Source organism: Nerophis ophidion, linkage group LG05 (assembly GCF_033978795.1).
Source record: "Nerophis ophidion isolate RoL-2023_Sa linkage group LG05, RoL_Noph_v1.0, whole genome shotgun sequence".
Lineage (NCBI taxonomy): Eukaryota > Metazoa > Chordata > Actinopteri > Syngnathiformes > Syngnathidae > Nerophis > Nerophis ophidion.
This window is the reverse complement of record NC_084615.1, coordinates 38,493,443-38,513,596: the sequence shown is the minus strand read 5'-3', so window position 1 is coordinate 38,513,596 and position 20,154 is coordinate 38,493,443. Positions and strand designations below refer to the sequence as shown.

At 40.1% G+C, this 20,154-nt stretch overlaps 1 protein-coding gene across 13 annotated transcripts in view; it reads left to right on the top strand.

The window, feature by feature from the left end:
* Positions 1-20,154, top strand: part of afdna (afadin, adherens junction formation factor a) — a 117,870-nt gene that overhangs the window by 82,172 nt on the left and 15,544 nt on the right. For 12 of the 13 annotated variants that reach the window (XM_061900865.1, XM_061900866.1, XM_061900863.1 and 9 more), the window contains 7 exons: positions 829-909; positions 13,321-13,386; positions 13,455-13,528; positions 17,526-17,644; positions 18,994-19,194; positions 19,264-19,355; positions 19,531-19,725. In XM_061900865.1, the coding sequence (XP_061756849.1) occupies positions 829-909; positions 13,321-13,386; positions 13,455-13,528; positions 17,526-17,644; positions 18,994-19,194; positions 19,264-19,355; positions 19,531-19,725 (828 nt within the window). The remainder of the gene's footprint in view (positions 1-828; positions 910-13,320; positions 13,387-13,454; positions 13,529-17,525; positions 17,645-18,993; positions 19,195-19,263; positions 19,356-19,530; positions 19,726-20,154) is intronic. The other variant, XM_061900869.1, reaches the window with a different exon arrangement.

The window sequence follows — 20,154 nt, the reverse complement described above, 5'->3', positions numbered from 1 at the left end:
CTAAAATAAAGGAGTTGGTCGGATCTCTCGATGAGGTGGCTCGCTGCAGTCAGACAAATTTTTAGAAATGTCTGCATTACTTTAGTCACAATAAATAAATCGATTATCAACGTTTACTAATCGATTTTATATTCGACCATGTCCAAATTGCGTTGATTCTAAAAATCGAGCAGTAGCCCATGCGGCTATCTGAGTATGTGTTGACACTGTTACAGTAACTTTCCTGTCACACTGGTAAAAGCAAAGCCTTTCATTTGTTGTCTTGTGGCCTTTTTTGACTGCCAGCTTCCTGTCAATCGCACAGCTACACACGACGATGTGACACAGTATCGCAATACACACGCACAAATTCAATGCAGACATTCTTTTATGTTATGATATATTTTTCACAAGTCTGACAAGCCTGTTGATGTTGGCTGCCACTTTTGAGGGTTTTTTTTCTTGTGATGTGGTAAAGAGTGGTAGCTCTCAGTCTGTGTCTCCACACCCAGTCACCCAGCCCTGCACATTTCAGTGTGCGTGCGTGCGTGCGTTTGGGTGGGTGGGTGGTTGTGCATGTGGGCAGCCATGGTGTGGTTTTCATTCTTGACTCCTCTCCAGCGACCACCGGTTCGCCTTTGGTTTTCTCCTTCCCACCTTCTTCACTCCCACCCAGCCTCCCTCCATCCTCTCACTTCTGTCTTCTTCCTCCCGTCGCTCAGTTTCCCTCCATAACGTTCCAGAAGTGCATCTGATAGCCTGAGGACTTTGCTCATCTAGGGACTGAAAACAGCCCCCACTGCGCCTTTACTCACTTGTTGTCCTTTTTGTGTGCATTTCTCCTTCCAGGCAATGAGGAAAGACCCAGAGGTCGTCACGGTGACCCTCAAGAAGCACAATGGCATGGGCCTTAGCATTGTGGCCGCCAAGGTAAGCCAAACCCCAAGCTTTTCTCGAATATTCTTGTAATAATAAAGAGCTAGAAACAAATGTGACAGGAAGTCTGCAAATTAGCAGAATGTTGTTGAGATCTGGAGCATGCACGAATGTTAAGAGTGAGCGACTGTTTTTAAAATGACTATTCTAACTGTTGAGTCTGACAACCGCCTGGAGACTAAACAGTGAGCCCAAATAAGAAGGTTCTGGATGGTTCTGTTTAGTTTGTCACTGTAGTGAGCACACGTTGTTAAAGTGGTGCTGTAGATCACTGTCTTAGTTAGTAAATACTCCCAAAGTTCTCTCATACAACACCAAATCCTCAGCTACACTCGTGTTTATTATTTACACAAACAGCACAGATTAAAGTGGAGAAAAAAGCAAGTATTCGTTTTGATTTAAGCAGTAAATCACTGCAAAGTTCCTTAACTAAATATTTGTTGTAATAGGCTGTGGTTTGATTCAGAAATGTGTTCATGAAAACCGTGAGGCCCTACTCACGGAGGCGACTATTCTTCCCAATCCAAGCTTTCCTCAACTTGAAAGCATTTCAAATACTAAAGATTTGACTGCATAACATATTGTTTAACTGAAGTTAGACTCTTGCTGGATGGACAACAGATGTGAATGGCGGCGGCATCAAGGGGCTAAAGTCTTATTTTATTCAGGGTTCCCACGTGTTCTGGAAAAACTGGGAAATTATTGTTTAATTTTCCAGTTATGGAAAGTATAAAAAAAATTACAAAAGAGAATTAAATGACCTGGAAATGTTTTTTTTTTTAGTAAGGTTTGAACAGAATGGCATTGCTTGGTTATGTATTGAATTGTTTGCACTGCAGAAGAGTGTCCGCCCTGAGGTCGGTAGGTCGTGAGTTCAAACCCCGGCCGAGTCGTACCAAAGACTATAAAATGGGACCCATTACCTCCCTACTTGGCACTCAGCATCAAGGGTTGGTATTAGGGGTTAAATCACTGCTGCTGCTCACTGCTCCCCTCACCCGCCAGGGGGTGAGGGTGATAGGTCAAATGCATGGGGCTAATCTCACCACACCTCGTGTGTGTGTGACAATCACTGGTACTTATTATTATAACATTTTATCTTGATAATAACATATTTATGTCAATTTGTTTATTTTTGCAGTGTGTATAGTAAATTGAGATGAAACCATACGCATATAAACGATCTGGATTATTGCAAGTTAAAACTGTAAGAAAGAACACTTGCAAAGAATGAGGGGATAGGAAAATAATTTCAGGTGAAGAGTGAGAACTCTGTTAATGTGAACAGAGATACGATTATAAATTAATTAAACATGGAAGTAATGCATTCACCCTAAAAATTTTAATTGAGAGGCCAAGTGACCTGGTGGAAGACAAGAAAGAGCCATTTCTTCTGGCCAGTGTCGCTTATAAGGAGGTTTTCATCCCGGCTTGTTTGTCCGCAAGCAGGATTATGCAAAACTGATTATGAAAGGTTACATTTGATACTTTGGCTAAGGTCTGTTTTACTGCATGAAGGCTGTCGTGTGGTCTCTTCTACCTTTGTTCTCTTCCTCAATACTTCTCGCACAAAGCTAAGATGTAGAGTATAAATATAAAACCTCCTTCCTGCTAATGGAAGCGACTTTCCTGTGTGGCCTGTGTCTGTTGCGTGTGGGAAGGAAGGATGTAGTGTGGACGCCTTCTTGCACTGTTTATTTTTCAAGCAGTGTGTGTGTTGGAGTGTGTAATGAGAACGCCAGGTAGAAGGAGTTTTGTCCAACAGCTGCTTGGATTCTCCATAAACTGGGCTGAGCTCTGTCCTCTTATATAACTGTGTGTTTGCGCGTGCGTGCGCATACATGTTAGAGTGTGTGTGTGTGTGTGTGTGCGTGTGTGTGCGTGTGTGTGTGTGTGTGTGTGTGTGTGTGTGTGTGTGTGTGTGTGTGTGTGTGTGTGTGTGTGTGTGTGTGTGTGTGTGTGTGTGTGTGTGATGTGACTGTTGGGGCAGCAGCACTCCCCCTCAGTCTGACCAGCCGCCGTCCCAAGCAGACATTTTGCCTCCCGATCAACACCTGCGTTTCTGCCTGTTTTTTTTACACGGAGTGACATGTAGAGGAATTTTGCCTGGCTTTGGAACTTTTAAAGGAGATCTTGTAGCTCGTAAATGGGGAATTTACATAGCCTATTGCATTACTGCCTCCTGTTTTCACAGGTGCTTGAATTGTATCTGCTCAAGCTCAGCTTTAAATATAGATTTTTTTTTTCTTCCTGTCTGAGAGCTTTTGGACTTGTCGGTGCATGCTAGCAAGTTGCAGTAGCGTCTGGGATAAGTACGCGTTCCAATCGGGACAACACAGTATAAACTTGTCTTCACAAGCGGGCGCAGCATGTGGTTCTCAGTGGTGGGCAAGAAAGACCAGGTAGGTGTGTGACACAACTGGTCCTTTTAAACGAGTAAAGAGTCAAAGTGTAGCTGTGTTGCTTGAATGAAGCACAGATGTGCATGTTGATAGTTCGTAGGTTTAATGGCCTTGTGGGTTGTCTGTTTGCTTTAACGGCTGCTCTGGTAATGGTTAAACCAATGCGCACACAGCATATGTGCACATTTACAATTGATTCATGTATTTATTAGTAGTAATTTATTGAATGTTCACTGTGCATGCAACACATTGGCTCCCCCTTTGTTACCTTATGAATGTTGTTGTAATGGAACCTGCATGGTTGCTGAATGAGATTTGTGGGCTTATTAAATATGATTGAAATCCATACCACAGTGTTCAATTGATGAGATTCTGCATTGGTCACACAATAGAAGGCAGAGAAATACTGCACGTGAAACCCCAAATGCTCAATTTGTGTATTTAAAGTGTGTGTTTGTTTGTTTACTGGACATGTGGAACAATGGCCGTCCCTTTCCTCGTGAGGTCAGCAACAATCAGGGGATGTATGGCGTTCACTCAAGTCGTATTTCCTGTGATGCGAAAGCCCTAAAGTTGTGCACGTTTGCTCTGGGTATGTTTATTTTGTCAGTTTATTAGGTTTACTTTGCACTGCCCGTTATTTTCATTAGTTTCACAGCAAGTGTAGGTGTAGGTTATGGGTTTTAAGCCCTCTCAGATGTGGTAACATTGGGTGTGGCTAATTGCTCAAAGCCAAAGTCAAGAAAATAGCTAAAAAGCCTTCAGGTACAAACATGCACCTGTTTTACCACAAATAGACAAATATGTATTTAAATTATAAGCAGGAATTTGCCTCGCGTTCGCTTCATGACTTTATATCGTGACACTGGTGCTTTGTGGAAGGACTTGATGAATCAGGTGAACCCACAAAGCGTTTGCAAACACTGAGGCTTAATGCAGGAATTTGTTTGACTGGTGCCAACATTTCTGTTTGGTCTGCTTCACCTCAACGTGTGTTTTGGGCAATGACTCCTTCATACAGCCTACAAAGTGTCAGCTGACACAAGTCATTACCTCAAATTGTTTCACTGAAAACAATAATAATACACTACAGGCCTGGCAGCTAAAAGGTGTGCTTCATTTACAGTATCAGGACACCTAGAAGATCTGGCGCCAAGCTGCCCCAGATCGTCCAACTTTCTTGTATGTGCGTGCATGCATGAATTTCAGCATGCTTTTACACAGATTCTGTGGAATGTCTGCTAATAATCTATTTCTCACCTTCATAAAGCCTCCTTGTGGCCCTGTGATTATCCTTAAAAATGATTAAAACTCATTAAAAATCCCTGTGAGCATATTGTGGTGGTTAAGGGAATTCCTCTAGTTTTTTGTGTCTGGCTTTTTAATGCCCATAAGATATGAAAAGATCACAATGATTAATTGTCATCCTCAACTTAATGCCACACACAGGAAATTCATGCCAGCCTCCTTATTGCATGCAACACACACACACACACACGCACGCACACACAGACTTAGAGGCAGACAATCGAAACATTGTTGGTCAGTTAGTTAGCAGCTGATGAATGTCTGTTCACATTGTTCACTCAGAGAAGTCAGCCAAGTAACTGTTACATTTAATATACTGTAATTAATAACTTGTAATGAATGCAAGAGACCATACTTCCATCTGAGGCGTGATATTGTTTTGTATTTATCACCAGCCAACATTAAAGTCATTGTTTGACTTGTTTTCACTATTTTCACCTAATTCAAAGACCTCGTCTGACAGTTACAGGATGTCATGAATTGCCTTAACAATACAACAAAGAATTGCTTGTATCGTTCAAGCAATTTCTTCCCAGAAGTGAAAACCAGTGGTAGGGCTGGGTCATATGGCCTTTTTTTAATATCTCGATATTTTTAGGCCACGTCGTGATACATGATGTATATCTCGATATTTTGCTTTAGCCTTGAATTAACACTTGATACATATAATCACACCAGTATGACGATTCTATGTGTCTACATTAAAACATTCGTGTTCATACTGCATTAATATATGCTCATTTTAAACTTTTGTGCAGAGAGGGAAATCACAACTAAGTCGATTGACCAAAACTGTATTTATTAAACAGTTATTAAGTAGTGGCACAAAAATTAATGTAATTTCGAAACAGAAAGTGCAAGATTGTCAGAGAATTTTAAAAACAAGCTATTAGTGCACTTTTGTGCATGATGTCACTAAGATGACTTATCAAAACAACACTAAATTTGTACACTTTTTGTACAGAACGCCACTACATTAGTTTAAAACAAAGTGCACTTTTGTGCATGATAAGTGTCAAATAAGTGTCAAATAAAAGTGAGCTGCATAATAGGAAATCAAATTATGTTCGTCCTTTGCTATGTGGTAGGTTACTGCGGACATTATCTCCTTTTGTTGTTGACTTTTTTTTTTTTCATACGGTGGTGATCTGAAAATGTTTGCCTCGGCATTTTGTTGGTGTGACACCGAATGGAGATGTTGACATGCGGAGTTTCAAACACTCTTCATTCTCTAGCAGGTGATTTTTGAAAGGGTGCTACATATTAGCGGTAATGCTACTTTTGGTAGCAACGCTTTTGCCGCATGCTTGACAAATTACGGTTGTCTGTTAGACATATTCCCTCTTGAAGCCAAACCACCACCAGACGATGGACCCTTTGCTGTTTTTCTTGGGAATTAATTCTTCCTTCATTTGTTACCATATTCTTTCTCTCGTATTACCACCCGCATCACAGCTAACGTTACCCATGCTGCTACCTCTCTGCTCCGCGTACGTATGACGTTACAGTATGTGACGTGTGTAAGAAGGTGCGCTTGCTGTCTGTGAAAAGGAGCGACAAGACAGAGTGGGAAGAGCCTGTAGTGCAGGGGTAGGGAACCTATGGCTCTAGAGCCAGATGTGGCTCTTTTGATGACTGCATCTGGCTCTCAGATAAATCTTTGCTGACATTGCTTAACACGATAAGTAATGAATAATTCCGCTGGTAATCACGATGTTAAAAATAACGTTCAAATTACAAAACATTCTCATGCATTTTAATCCATCCATCAGTTTTCTACCGCACCTGTTCAAGAAATAACAATGTTATTAACAATAGTTAGAGACTTATACTCTAAAAATGTTGGTCTTACTTAAAAAATGGACGCATTTAGTTGTCCATCCATCCATCCTTTTTCTACCGCTTGTCCCTTTCTGGGGTCGCAGGGGGTCGCTGGAGCCTATCCCAGCAGCATTCGGGCGGAAGGCGGCGTACACCCTGGACAAGTCGCCACCTCATCACAGGGCCAACACAGACAGACAACATTCACACTCGCATTCACACACTGGGGCCAATTTAGTGTTGCCAATCAACCTATCCCCAGGTGCATGTCTTTGGAGGTGGGAGGAAGCCGGAGTACCCGGAGGGAACCCATCCAGTCACGGGGAGAACATGCAAACTCCGCAGAAAGATCCCGAGCGCAGGATCGAACTCAGGACCTTAGTATAGTGAGGCAGATGCACTAACCCCTCTGCCACCGTGCTGACCGCATTTAGTTGTATTCAGTGTTAAAAAAATATGATATGGCTCTTATGGAAATACATTTGAAAATATTTGGCTTCCATGGCTCTCTCAGCCAAAAAGGTTCCCGACCCCTGCTGTAGTGTAATGCCAGCAGCTAAAAGCAACTGCGTGAGAACGTATATTTGAATATCACGATACAGTCATTTTCTATATCGCACAGAGACAAACCCAAGATATATCGAGTATATCGATATATTGCCCAGCCCTAACCAGTACACAAGGGGTTTATAGCTTCCTGCAAAAAGCAGATATGAGCAAAACATCCAACCATGCAATCAATAGATTCCCATACTTTATTAAAAAACAAATATTTGTCGAGTGATAAAGAATTATTAGTCGGTGGAGTATTCAAACATATCAAACTAACGTGTGCTCCAGACGTCATTCTGATTCTCCACAACACAACAAATGAAAACTTGGAGGTTTACAACTTCTTTATGTGTGGCTGGTTCAAAGAAATTGGTATCAAGACTCTCCCGGATAAATATGCATCGTTTTTGCTCGGCTAAGGGTTGCATTTCATTATTAAACTTTGTCTACTGCCATTTTTGAGGCCTGCCTTTGGTGTTGCAAGCGCCGTTTACGATTACACGTGTTTTTCCCCATCTTTATCAAAATATCACTATAGATGTCAACATTGTGTATGTCCAGAAAGCTTCATTAATGATCGTGCCCTTTGGTAAAAGCTAAACTGTTTTAGGTTTTGATCATATATTTTTTTTTTTATGTAGACTTGACGAGTTGGTGCTTTACAAAAACACTTGTAGGAAAAATTTGTTTTGAGAAATACGAATAATATCAACATAATATACTTTGTAAATAAATGAGAAATACTAAACATTAAAAGTGTATCAAACCAACACAGTGGTCACTGTAAACTCATACATTATTCGGCTCTGCTCCCTTGTACTGGTGTGTGTGGTACTTTTGTTGTCGACTTTCATAACATTTTGCACTCTTCCGACCGTCTTGATTACAGCAACTCTGAAGATATGTTTTTCCTTTTAGCGATTTAAACGGTCCGTACAGCCCAAAACAACGCAAGCATTGGGTATTTTTCTTCGAGGAAGGCTAAATGGCGCCTAGTACCAATTGAGAACAGACGCTGGCTTGTCCACCAATCATATTCAATGAGCCGGACGTGAGCCGGACGCTACGTCATTTTGAATCGAAACAATACACAGCACCTCTGAGCCTTGTTCAAGATAAACTTGGGCCAGTCCCAATACACCCACAGCCCCACTTAGCCCTATACCTACATTGTGTGCGTTTCTGTGAAAGTAGTGGTATCCCAATGACTCTTTGCATGTAGTGGTTGTGGGCATAATGAGGGGTTGGTGTTATGAATCCAGCTTTTCAGAGTGAGGCATTTCAGATGCTGACTCGCTCAGGGAGGGGCAGAGAAAATTCCACATTGTTCGGCTAAAATACAAAATAATAATACGAATACTGTAAAGCTTTGCGAATGTGAAAACTTGAACGCTACATCCTAAACGTGGGAATCTTTGGGCACTTCACAATTTAATTACGATTACAATTCAGGAGCTATGATTCGTTTTAAAAATCTATTATTGATGCATCTTTAATTTATGTATATTGATGCAATTTTTGTTCACTAAATAAGCGTTTATCTCTTGAAACTTTCAAAAATATTGCATTTGTAACAATAAACAGTCACATCAATTCCCACATTTATTAAATTCATGAATATTTACAATAAACAGTTACATTAATTCCCACATTTATTAAATTCATGAATATGTGAAATAGATTATCCATTATTGACATTTACTAATCAATTTTATAATAATCCATGTCCGAATTGCGATGCATTTAAAAATCGGTTATTTCCTACTGCATACCTTCAAAAAATTCACAAGAGACACCAGTCGTAGATGGCAGTTTCTTCTCCGTGTAGTTCTTTGTTTTTTCATCAACCGAAGCATGATGAATGAAAAAAAAAGATCTCGGCCATTAACTCCATTGCTGCCGGTTTTGTTGTGTAATGGTGGAAGTAAAGGGTTTTACGACACAGTGCTACTAATAAAGTAGTGCAATACTAATGAATTAAAAAGAGTACTACTGCTTTTGGAAAATACCGGTAGGTATTTTTCATCCGCCCTGCGATGAGTTGGCGACTTGTCAGGGGTGTAGCCCGCCTTCCGCCCGATTGTAGCTGAGATAGGCGCCAGCGCCCCCCTCGACCCCAAAAGGGAATAAGCGGTAGAAAATGTATGGATGGTATTTTTCATCCACATGTGCTGCCGTGTGGCGGTCACATTGCTGAGCCCCGGCACATTTGTGTCAAAACGCACACACTGAGCACCTACAAGTGGAAAAAAGTCTCAAAAGGAATAATGACCAAAAAAACAGCAATTCTACTGGTTAATAAAAAGGTTGTGTGAAAGGCAATATGGAGGTATTTGGATTACAAAACATTAAGGATGTTGGTTTAAACACATAAGCGCGGCGCTGCTTTAAAACGTGCCCTGCCAAATGTGTCAATACAGTGTTACCACCTTTTCTTTAAACTTTGTTTAACACAATAAATATTCAGATCTGCACAATTAATTTAAAGAGTGGCAGGTAATATAGTTAACAGCTTCCCTTGTGCACATATAGATACAAAGGTGTTCTAACAACTACTTCCCACCGCCCACATAACGTAAACTATGGTAATGCAAGTGAATTCACTAAATTGTGTAACAAATTCCCACTCTTTCATTTATGTTTTATCCTAAACAATGTCTGCTTCACCTGCTACTTATTTTGTCTGTGTGGCCTTATTGTTTTCAATATTTACTAATGATTTTATTTCTCTTAAGGCACAGATCAAAATTGGCAACCATTAATCATGAAACATTTATTACAATGTCAATAAAGCTTTCTATTCTATTCTAACCTATTTGTATATTATTGCAGGCTATATCTAATATGTTAAATAATACTAAAATGTTTTTTGAGTGAAATAAAAAAAGCCCGTGTGTAATGTGCCTTTTAATTTTAAATACAGTCTTTTAAAAAAGTTAATTGGGTGCAATAAGAAAAATCCATCCATCCATTTTCTACCGCTTGTCCCCTTCGAAGTTGCGGGGGGTGCTGGAGCCTATTTAGCTGCACACAGGCAGAAGGCAGTGTAAACCCTGGACAAGTCACCACCTCATCGCAGGGCCAACACAGATAGACAGACAACATTCACACTCACATTCAAACAGTGTGTAAATAAGAAACATATGTTTATAATACGTTTTATCATAAAATGTTCTGTTAAAATGAAGCCAACAATGATTTTTTTTTTGTCCTCTTTATTTTGAAAAGTATCAAACAGTGTTGAAATAGGGCTAGGGTTAGATATACATTTTGGTCCCAAAATATTGGTGTCGGGAGAACTCTTAAGTACCCTGGGGGTACTTGAAGGTATGCCAAGGGGTATGTGAGATTTTTCAAAAATATTCTAAAAGTAGCAACAATTAAAAAATCCTTTATAAATATATTTATTGAATAATACTTCAACAAAATATGAATGTAAGTTCATAAACTGTGAAAAGAAATGCAACAATGCAATATTCAGTGTTGACAGATTTTTTGTGGACAAGTTCCATAAATATTGATGTTAAAGATTTCTTTTTTGTGAAGAAATGTTTAGAATTAAGTTCATGAATCCAGATGGATCTCTATTACAATCCCCAAAGAGGGCACTTTAAGTTGATGATTACTTCTATGTGTAGAAATCTTTATTTATAATTGAATCACTTGTTTATTTTTCAACAAGTTTGTAGTTATTTTTATATCTTTTTTCTTTTCAAAATAGTTCAAGAAAGGGGCTTCACGGTGGCACAGGAGTTAGTGCGTCTGCCTCACAATACGAAGGTCCTGAGTATTCCTGGGTTCAATCCTGGGCTAAGGATCTTTCTGTGTGGAGTATACATTTCCTCCCCGTAAATGCGTGGGCTCCCTCCGGGTAGTCTGGCTTCCTCTCACCTCCAAAGACATGCACCTGGGGATAGGTTGATTGGCAACACTAAATTGGCCCTAGTGTGTGAATGTGAGTGTGAATGTTGTCTGTCTATCTGTGTTGGCCCTGTGATGAGGTGGCGACTTGTCTGGGGTGTACCCCGCCTGTAGCTGAGATGTTAAATAATACTGATAAAAGATTGAGAACCACTGCCCTAACACTTTGAAGTGAATGTTCAAATATTACTTGAAACCTTGCCCGTAGTTAATGATACTGACAGTTTGACCCTGGACTTTCATTATTTACTATGAAAAAAGCTTGACACCCGAACAGTAATTTTCTCATTAAAAATAAGGCTTAAGTAAGTAAAATATGTCAAGTTCTATAATTTTGTACTAGATATATTTTAAGGTTGAACGTGTCGTTGCTTATTTGGCCTTGCTTTCCTGTTCCCACCCAAACACGAGTGTGGCAGTAGGTATTTTGTCCTTTTATACTTAACTCCAAGTGGGACTTTTCCGACTTTCCACCAGTTCCCTGAATGCAGCAATAGTGTGTCAAAATGTATCCCAGCGTCAAAGTTTGTTCAATAATCCTCAACCTGTAAGAAGCACATTAACTTAACCAGATTGCAAAAATTCTCCCTACCCCTAACAAGATTGAGTAAAAGGTTAAGATGCAGGTTTGTAGTGATGCTGACCCGCTTTACAAGAGCTGCACACTCGGTGAAGTGTCTGCAGCTTTGACGAATGGCAGCAATTAGATTTTTTCTTGATTTTATGAAGCCATTTATAGACTTGACGCCGCTTCATGTCCGGCTGCAATGCGTGCACAAAGCCTTTTAATTCGGAAATGCTCTGGTTGTGTTACGACACACATACAGATAAAAATGTTAAGATGGGAAAGACAAAGTGGTAATGTAACAAAAACAGCTTATTGTTTAAACGGTGATTCCGCTATGTGGTGTCCAAGCATTTAGTTAAATTTTTTTAAATAACATGTCATACTTATCTTCTTTGGAACCTCCTGACTAAATAGAAGATAGTTTTGTTTCCAGGGCAAAACAAATAAGAGAAAAGTCTTAAAGTTGTTGACTCTGACGTAGGGCTGGGCGATATTGCCTTTTTTTAATATTAAACATTCTTCTTAATACTGCATTAATATATGCTACTTTTAAACTTTCATGCAGAGAGGGAAATCACAACTAAGTCAATTGACCAAAAGTGTATTTATTAAAGTTATTAAGCAATGGCATAAACATTCAAGTTATTTCCAAAACATAAATTGCAAGATTGTCAGGTATTTTAACTGTCAAATAAATATGAGCTGCATAATAGGAAATCAAATAGTATTTGTCCTTCACTATGTGGTATGTTACTAAGGTTATGAAATTCTCTTCAATCTCTAGCGAGTGACTTTACAAATGATGCTACAGTACATATTAGCAGTAATGCTATGTTTTTTAGCAACGCTTTTCCCCCCCACACTTGACAAATTACGGTTGTCTGTTCGACATATGGGCTTCACGGTGGCAGAGGGGTTAGTGCGTCTGCCTCACAATAGGAAGGTCCTGCAGTCCTGGGTTCTATCCCAAGATCGGGATCTTTCTGTGTGGAGTTTGCATGTTCTTCCCGTGAATGCATGGGTTCCCTCCGGGTACTCCGGCTTCCTCCCACTTCCAAAGACATGCACCTGGGGATAGGTTGATTGGCAACAGTAAATTGGCCCTAATGTGTGAATGTGAGTGTGAATGTTGTCTGTCTATCTGTGTTGGCATTGCGATGAGGTGGCGACTTGTCCAGGGTGTACCCCGCCTTCTGCCCGATTGTAGCTGAGATAGGCGCCAGCGCCCCCCGCTACCCCAAAAGGGAATAAGCGGTAGAAAATGGATGGATGGATGGATGTTTGACATATTCCCACTTGAAGCCGAACCACCGCCAGACGATGGAAACCCTGCTGTTTTTATTGGGAATTAAGTCTTCCTTCATTTGTTACCAGATCGTTCTCTTGTACAGCTACGTTAGCAGCTAACGTTAGCCATGCCGCCACCTCTCTGCCCTGCGAGGGCGTGTGACGTGACAGTTTGTGAAATATGTAAGAAGGTGCGCCTGCTTGTCTGCGAGAAGGAGAGACAGGAAAGAGCGAGGAGAGCCTGAAGTGTACGCCCCCAGCTAAAAGTCCTGCGTGCAAAGTATACTCCAATATTACGATATAGTCATTTTCTATATCGTACAAAGACAAACCCGCGATGTATCGTATATATCGATATATTGCCCAGCCCTACTCTGACGTGTGGTTGAACTTGTTACCTCATATAAAAGACACCCACAGCTCAGGAAAGCAATCCAGCGCTCTTTTGTTCACTATCAAACTTCCAGAAACTTCTTGTGGAATTTTTGTCTTGAGGGAATCAGAAGGTGGCGCTGTTTGATATCGATTGGGTGTGTTATCTTGCAGGGTGCCGGCCAGGAGAAATTGGGCATCTACATCAAGTCTGTGGTCAAAGGAGGCGCCGCCGACATGGTCGGTATCACATTGATATTCAACCCATGCTGGAGAGCATAAACTAACCCTCTGTGTCTTTTTCACAGGACGGACGTCTGGCAGCAGGAGACCAGCTGCTGAGCGTGGACGGCCGCAGCCTGGTCGGTCTGTCACAGGAGAGGTAAAAAAACGAACGCTCGGCATTCACATAACAAGAGCACATCCAGCTATGAGCTGAAGTGAGTCACACCCAGGAGAAAAATGTCTCCTTCAAACCACACTTTGCTTTCTTTGTGGGCACTGGAAAATAGAAAGAAAAATGTATGAAACTGTGTGTGGAGAAGTAAAATTAAATAGTGACGTGACATGCTGACCACAGCTTTGAAACCTCAGGCGTGGGAAAGTCTTTTTTAATGTTTATTGTTGTTAAAAACAAAAACACTTTATTTTGTAACATAAAATCCTCTTTCAGGGTCTCTGCTTTCAAACTTTCTGCTGTATTTACACATTCCTTCACACATTGAGAGTTATAATAAGCTATTAAATACAAACCCCGTTTGCATATGAGTTGGGAAATTGGGAATACAATGATTTGCAAATCATTTTCAACCCATATTCAATAAATATGCTACAAAGACAACATATTTGAAGTTAAAACTGATAAACATTTTTTTTTTGCAAATAATTATTAACTTTAGAATTTGATGCCAGCAACCTTGTGACAAAGAAGTTGGGAAAGGTGGCAATAAATACTGATGAAGTTGAGGAATGCTCATCAAACACTTATTTGGAACATCCCACAGGTGTGCAGGCTAATTGGGAACAAGTGGGGGCCATGATTGGGTATAAAAGCAGCTTCCATGAAATGCTAAGTAATTCACAAACAAGGAAGGGGCGAGGGTCACCAATTTCTAAGCAAATTGTCGAACAGTTTTAGAAGATTTCTCAACGAGCTATTGCAAGGAATTTAGGGATTTCAACATCTACGGTCCGTAAAATCATCAAACGGTTCAGGGAATCTGGAGAAATCCCTGCATGTAAGCGATGATTTTACGGACCTTTGATCCCTCAGGCGGTACTGCACCAAAAACCGACATCAGTGTGTAAATGATATCACCACATGGGCTCAGGAACACCAATGTCGGTAACTACAGTTGGTCGATACTTCTGTAAGTGCAAGTTAAAACTCTACTATGCAAAGCGAAAGCCATTTATCAACAACACCAAGGAACGCCCCCGGCTTCGCTGGGCCCGAGCTCATCTAAGATGGACTGATGCAAAGTGGTAAAGTGGTCTGACGAGTCCACATTTCAAATTATATTTGGAAACTGTGGACGTGGTGTCCTCCGGAACAAAGAGGAAAATAACCATCCTGATTGTTATAGGCGCAAAGTTCAAAAGCCAGCATCTGTGATGGTATGGGGGTGTATTAGTGCCCAAAGCATGGGTAACTTACACATCTGTGAAAGCACCATTAATGCTGAAAAGTACATACAGGTTTTGGAGCAACATATGTTGTCATCCAAGCAGCGTTATCATGGACGTCCCTGCTTATTTCAGCAAAACAATGCCAAGCCACGTGTTACAACAGCGTGGCTTCGTTGTAAAAGAGTGCGGGTACTATACTGGCCCGCCTGCAGTCCAGACATGTCTCCCATCGAAAATGTGTGGCGCATTATAAAGCGTAAAATATGACAACGGAGACCCCGCCCGGACTGTTGAACGACTAAAGCTCTAAATAAAACAAGAATGGTAAAAAATTCCACTTTCAAAGCTTCAACAATTAGTTTCCTCAGTTCACAAACGTTTATTGAGTGTTGTTAAAAGAAAAGGTGATGTAAGACAGTGGTGAACATGCCCTTTCCCAACTACTTTGGCACGTGTTGCAGCCATGAAATTCTAAGTTAATTATTATTTGCAAAAAAAAAAAAAAAGTTTATGAGTTTGAACATCAAATATCTTGTCTTTGTAGTGCATTTAATTGAATATGGGTTGAAAATGATTAGCAAATCATTGCATTCCGTTTATATTTACATCTAACACAATTTCCCAACTCTAATGGAAACGGGGTTTGTAACTTTCAATGCGTAGATGATATCTTGAAACAGTCTAGAAACACATTGTATATTCAATGACTACAAATAGGTATAGTGTTTAGTTAATTACTTATAGTGTGTCTTCCATGACCATGGCACGGCGTTGTTGAGGGAATTACAGTAGTGACTGTGTCTCAAATGGAATACACGTTAATATGTATATTATAGTACATTCCTATGGATATTCTCATTCTATTATTTTCAAAATAAAAGTACCTCTCAAAACTGAATGCATCCCTCACATTACTGAAAATATTGGATTATGTTTTTATGGGACAACACAAAATAAAAGGCAATTTGTTAGAATGTAAAGTAATCAGTGTAGAGCTTTTACAACAGTATATATGTACTTACTGTCCATTGAAATAATTGCAACAAACGTGACTACTATACAATAGGTCTTCAATAAGGATTTTCATAATCAAATCTGATTTGTTAAAATGAAAATTTTTATTGCAAGGCCACAGCTGAATGGAATCCACTGGGGATGTTACGGTATGAACATTTCTAATTACAATTATTGTGACCAAAATTATTACGGTTATCATTATTATCGCTGTATTTATTTTTAAATGTGCTCAAAATTTTCTAAATACTTTGAACCAAGTTATACTTAAAAACACACAAACAACACATTCAAAATGATTTCCTTAGAAAAAACAATATTGTAGATTAAAAACGCTGTTTCATGGACCTCAAGCAGAAATTGAATGCAACACAAGCATTGTAAATAAAATAATATGGCAGAAAAAAAATAACATGAATAAAATAAATGTGAAAATTGTGCAAGATAGCACTTCATGGACATACGAGATATAAAAACAAATGTATGAATTTTGAAAGATGGCACTTGATGGCTATAAGAAGTAACTGCACTTTTTGTCTGTATAGATAAAAATTGTGTTCATGTATGAGATGTAGTCTTACACATAGGGCTGCACAATTATGGCCAAAATAATAATTCTGAATATTTTTATCAAGCATCCCGGTAAATAAACTAAAAACTTTATAAATAAGTTGTGACAATGTTCCCGACACATCGCTTGCTGCATGTTTCATTAACTGTCAGTCACATCAGCTTATAGACGCTCTATTGAGAAAATAAGAGCAAAATCAAATAGTTTTCTCCTTCACTGTATACTTTTAGTGTGAGACAAATGAGTCCGTCTCCAATATTGTCCACAACTGTAGTCATCTAAAGACAGCAGTGCGCTCTTAAGCTCACGTCCAGACTCCACAGAAATGAAGCGAGGGAAGATGAAGATAAACCAAGCGCTTGGCCCTGTTTAGTCCAAGGGAAAATCCCCGGAGCAAAGTCAGTGTAGTTTGTCCGCCATGATTTTCAAGATTTTAGCTCTGACAGAGCGCTGAGAAGACAATCAAACTTGACAATCTAAAGCACAGGGGCAAAAACTTTTGCCTCCAAAATCCAAACTAAAAAAAAGGGGGCCAATGGACCATCGGCCAAACAGAGATTAATTTAATTTTTTTTTGCTACTCCGGCAAATCATATTGTTGACGTATACTGTATGCCCATTTTTGCTGTACAGATTTACTTTAAAAGAGAGCAGTGTGGGAATACTTATCTGGTTGTCTGATTTGTATTTGACTTTATTAAATGTATTTATATCATTATTCGGCGCAGCTCGACTGGAGCAGTAGAGCATAGAAGGAGAAAAAAAGGAAGACGGGAAAATTGTGGGGACAAGAGGGAGATATAACAACCTAAACAACGATTTTAAGCGTGAAACAACTAAATGTAAATCACAGATGATAAAGTTCTGTTAATTAGTGCAAATAATATGGATAGATGGCAACTAGTTAGCCTTGTGAACATGCCGTTAATGATTGTGTGAGCTTAAAAGGGTTTAGTATGAATAAGTAATACATTTGGGAAGCCAACATTTGTGGGCCAAAAAAAACGATAGTGCACTGCATTTTGTCAAGTTTAAGGTCTGAAATTTCTCACTTTGGGGTTTCCTCAAAATTCAGCATAAAGCATGAATTTTCAAATCCAGTTAGTCCTCTTCCTCCCATGTCATTGGCAAATATTTGTTTTTCATGGTTGCTGTACAACTCCAGGGCGGCTGAGCTGATGACCAGGACGGGATCGGTGGTGACTCTGGAGGTTGCCAAGCAAGGCGCCATTTACCACGGCCTGGCCACGCTCCTTAACCAGCCCAGCCCCATGATGCCTCGAGGTGAGCCCACCGCTTATTGTCTGCTTTATGCATAATGTTTAAATGCTTAAAACTTAGCATTCACCGTAATGTTTGCAATGGCATGTCACTTTTATTGTTATAAAGTGATGACAAGGTGGTACTGTTTTTTTGAAGGTTAGTGTGTTTTAAGAAGCGGGAAGTCTCCTTACAGCTGTGACAATGTTGGGCTTGTCAGCGCAACATGGCCTTAAATCGCGCTGAATTGTGCTGCAGGTTAAAGTAATAAAGAGGCCGAGGGAATAGCCAGCACACACTGAAGCTCTATAGTCTCTCTGGAACGCCATGCTCGTTCAGGGCAGCCGGTTTACCGGTCGTCTGGCTCCAGCTGGAATGTGACCCTCCACTCATTAAAGAAGATCACTGCACAGACTGGTGTGCGGGCGACGCAACGTTAAAGAGCTTCTCTTCATTTCAAATAGTAAAAGGAAACCAGCTGGCAGGGAGTGAGACACAATATGTCTCTTTTGGAAAGCATTCTACGAAAAGACACTTTATTAAAGCACTTTTAAGATTTGATTTAAACCACAGAGGAAGTTAAAGGCTTCTTCAGGAATGTAATAGGGTGTTAGGCAATATGGACAAGTAACGGGAGGCCGTTTTAGCAACCGGAAGGGAAAACTGCAGACAATGTGTAGTCTTTGCAGCTAGAACAGATTCCATTCTGCTAAAAGATTTTGAGATGTGTCTGTAGATCATAGGTAACTGATGTTGGTCATGTGACTCGCCATCGTGGTCTAACTCCTGGGGGGTGGGGAATTTCTAGGGCAGTTAATTGATTGATTCGATTAGATAAATCTTCAATTTTTATTTTGTTGCTTCGAATAACCATTTGAGGCTATACTACAATGTATAAAATCCGGACCGCATGACGTGCGCACAACTTTGAATACTTGAACATAGTTTCCGCACCACTGCTGTAACAGAGCACACATGAGAACCGTGATGTGTGGCGGAAAAACAGTGGAGAGGGTTTTTTTTAAATTATTATTATTAATTAAAGGTTAAAGGTGCCATGTTGATGGTGTGCATTTATTAGAAAAAAAAGTATTAAGGTTATGACAAGCAGAAAAATTGTTTATTTCAACTCTCTCCCTAAAATAAGCATTGAGGCTATTAAGTGTTTTATCCGATTAACCAATTTATTGATAGATTATTAATGTTACTCATGCTAGGAGGCCTTTATTAGCCTTGCTTTGTGCACTGGGAAGATAAATATCTAGGATTTTTACGTATGTCTTTATAAAGTCCTGATAAAAGTTTAGTCAGCTTTTAGAATCCTTGTATCAGCCACTAACAGCATTACTCCCTTTTCATCTCTTAACGTTCAGCATCAGACAGAGGTCGCGAGAAGAACGGCAAGCTGCGTCCAAAGAGCGAAGGTTTCGAGTTGTACAACAGCTCTGGGCAAAATGGCTCTCCAGAGAGTCCGCAGCCCGGCTGGGACTCTTATCCAGAACCAAAGAAGATGAGCGGTGAGGATCGGCTTCTTAAGAACCGGGCAGACCACCGCTCTAGTCCCAATGTAGCCAGTACGTTTTAATTTTTTTATGCTTTTTGTGTTGAGACTTTTTTACAGTACACACACTGTCCCTCATTAGATCAGGGCCAGAGTCCTGCAGGAAAACCAGTCTATCCTGGCGGTCCTGGCACCAAGATCACATCCGTCTCCACCGGAAACCTGTGCGCTGACGTAAGTGCCTCTTGAGGTCATGGCCACTGGTGTCCTTGTGAGGAATTCCTGCAATTTAGAAGAGCATAGAGTGCCAGTCTTATGCCAAATGCTCTTAAACTCAAATAAGAAAAAAACTATTTTTCATCAAGTTCAAACTGTAAAGTAGTGAGTCTTTTCCTTTTGTTTCTGTTAGGATGAGCCTTCACCACCACGTCCGGAGGCTTACCCCATCCCCACTCAGACCTACGCCAGGGAGTACTTTACCATCCCAGCATCCAAAAGCCAGGATCGTGTGGCAGGTCCCGGGCCAGGCGCCTCGCAGCACTGGCATGGCACGGAGGACAGAGAACGGCTCCCCACAGTGGACAACATCCACAACAGCATGCAGGTAAATGACACCTTACTTGGACTGGATTTTGTATCTTTATATGTGTGTGTGAATATATTTTTTTATACTATCTTCAGTATGTAGCTCTCTGTTATATGTATGTAAATTTAAGATAGAAGATATTAGCCACCTGGGCAATTGCCCAGGACGGTATGTTCTAGGACAGGGGTAGGGGAACCTGTGGCTCTTTTGATGACTGCATCTGGCTCTCAGATAAATCTTAGCTGACATTGCTTAATATAAGTAATGAATAATTCCGCTGGTAATCATAGTGTTAAAAATAACGTTCAAAATATAAAACATTCTCATGCATTTAATCCATCCATCCGTTTTCAACCCCGCCTGTTCAAGAAGTCGGATTAATGGTTAGAAGCATTTTATTTATTATTGATTAGCTTCAGTACAACAATGTTATTAAACAGAATAAGA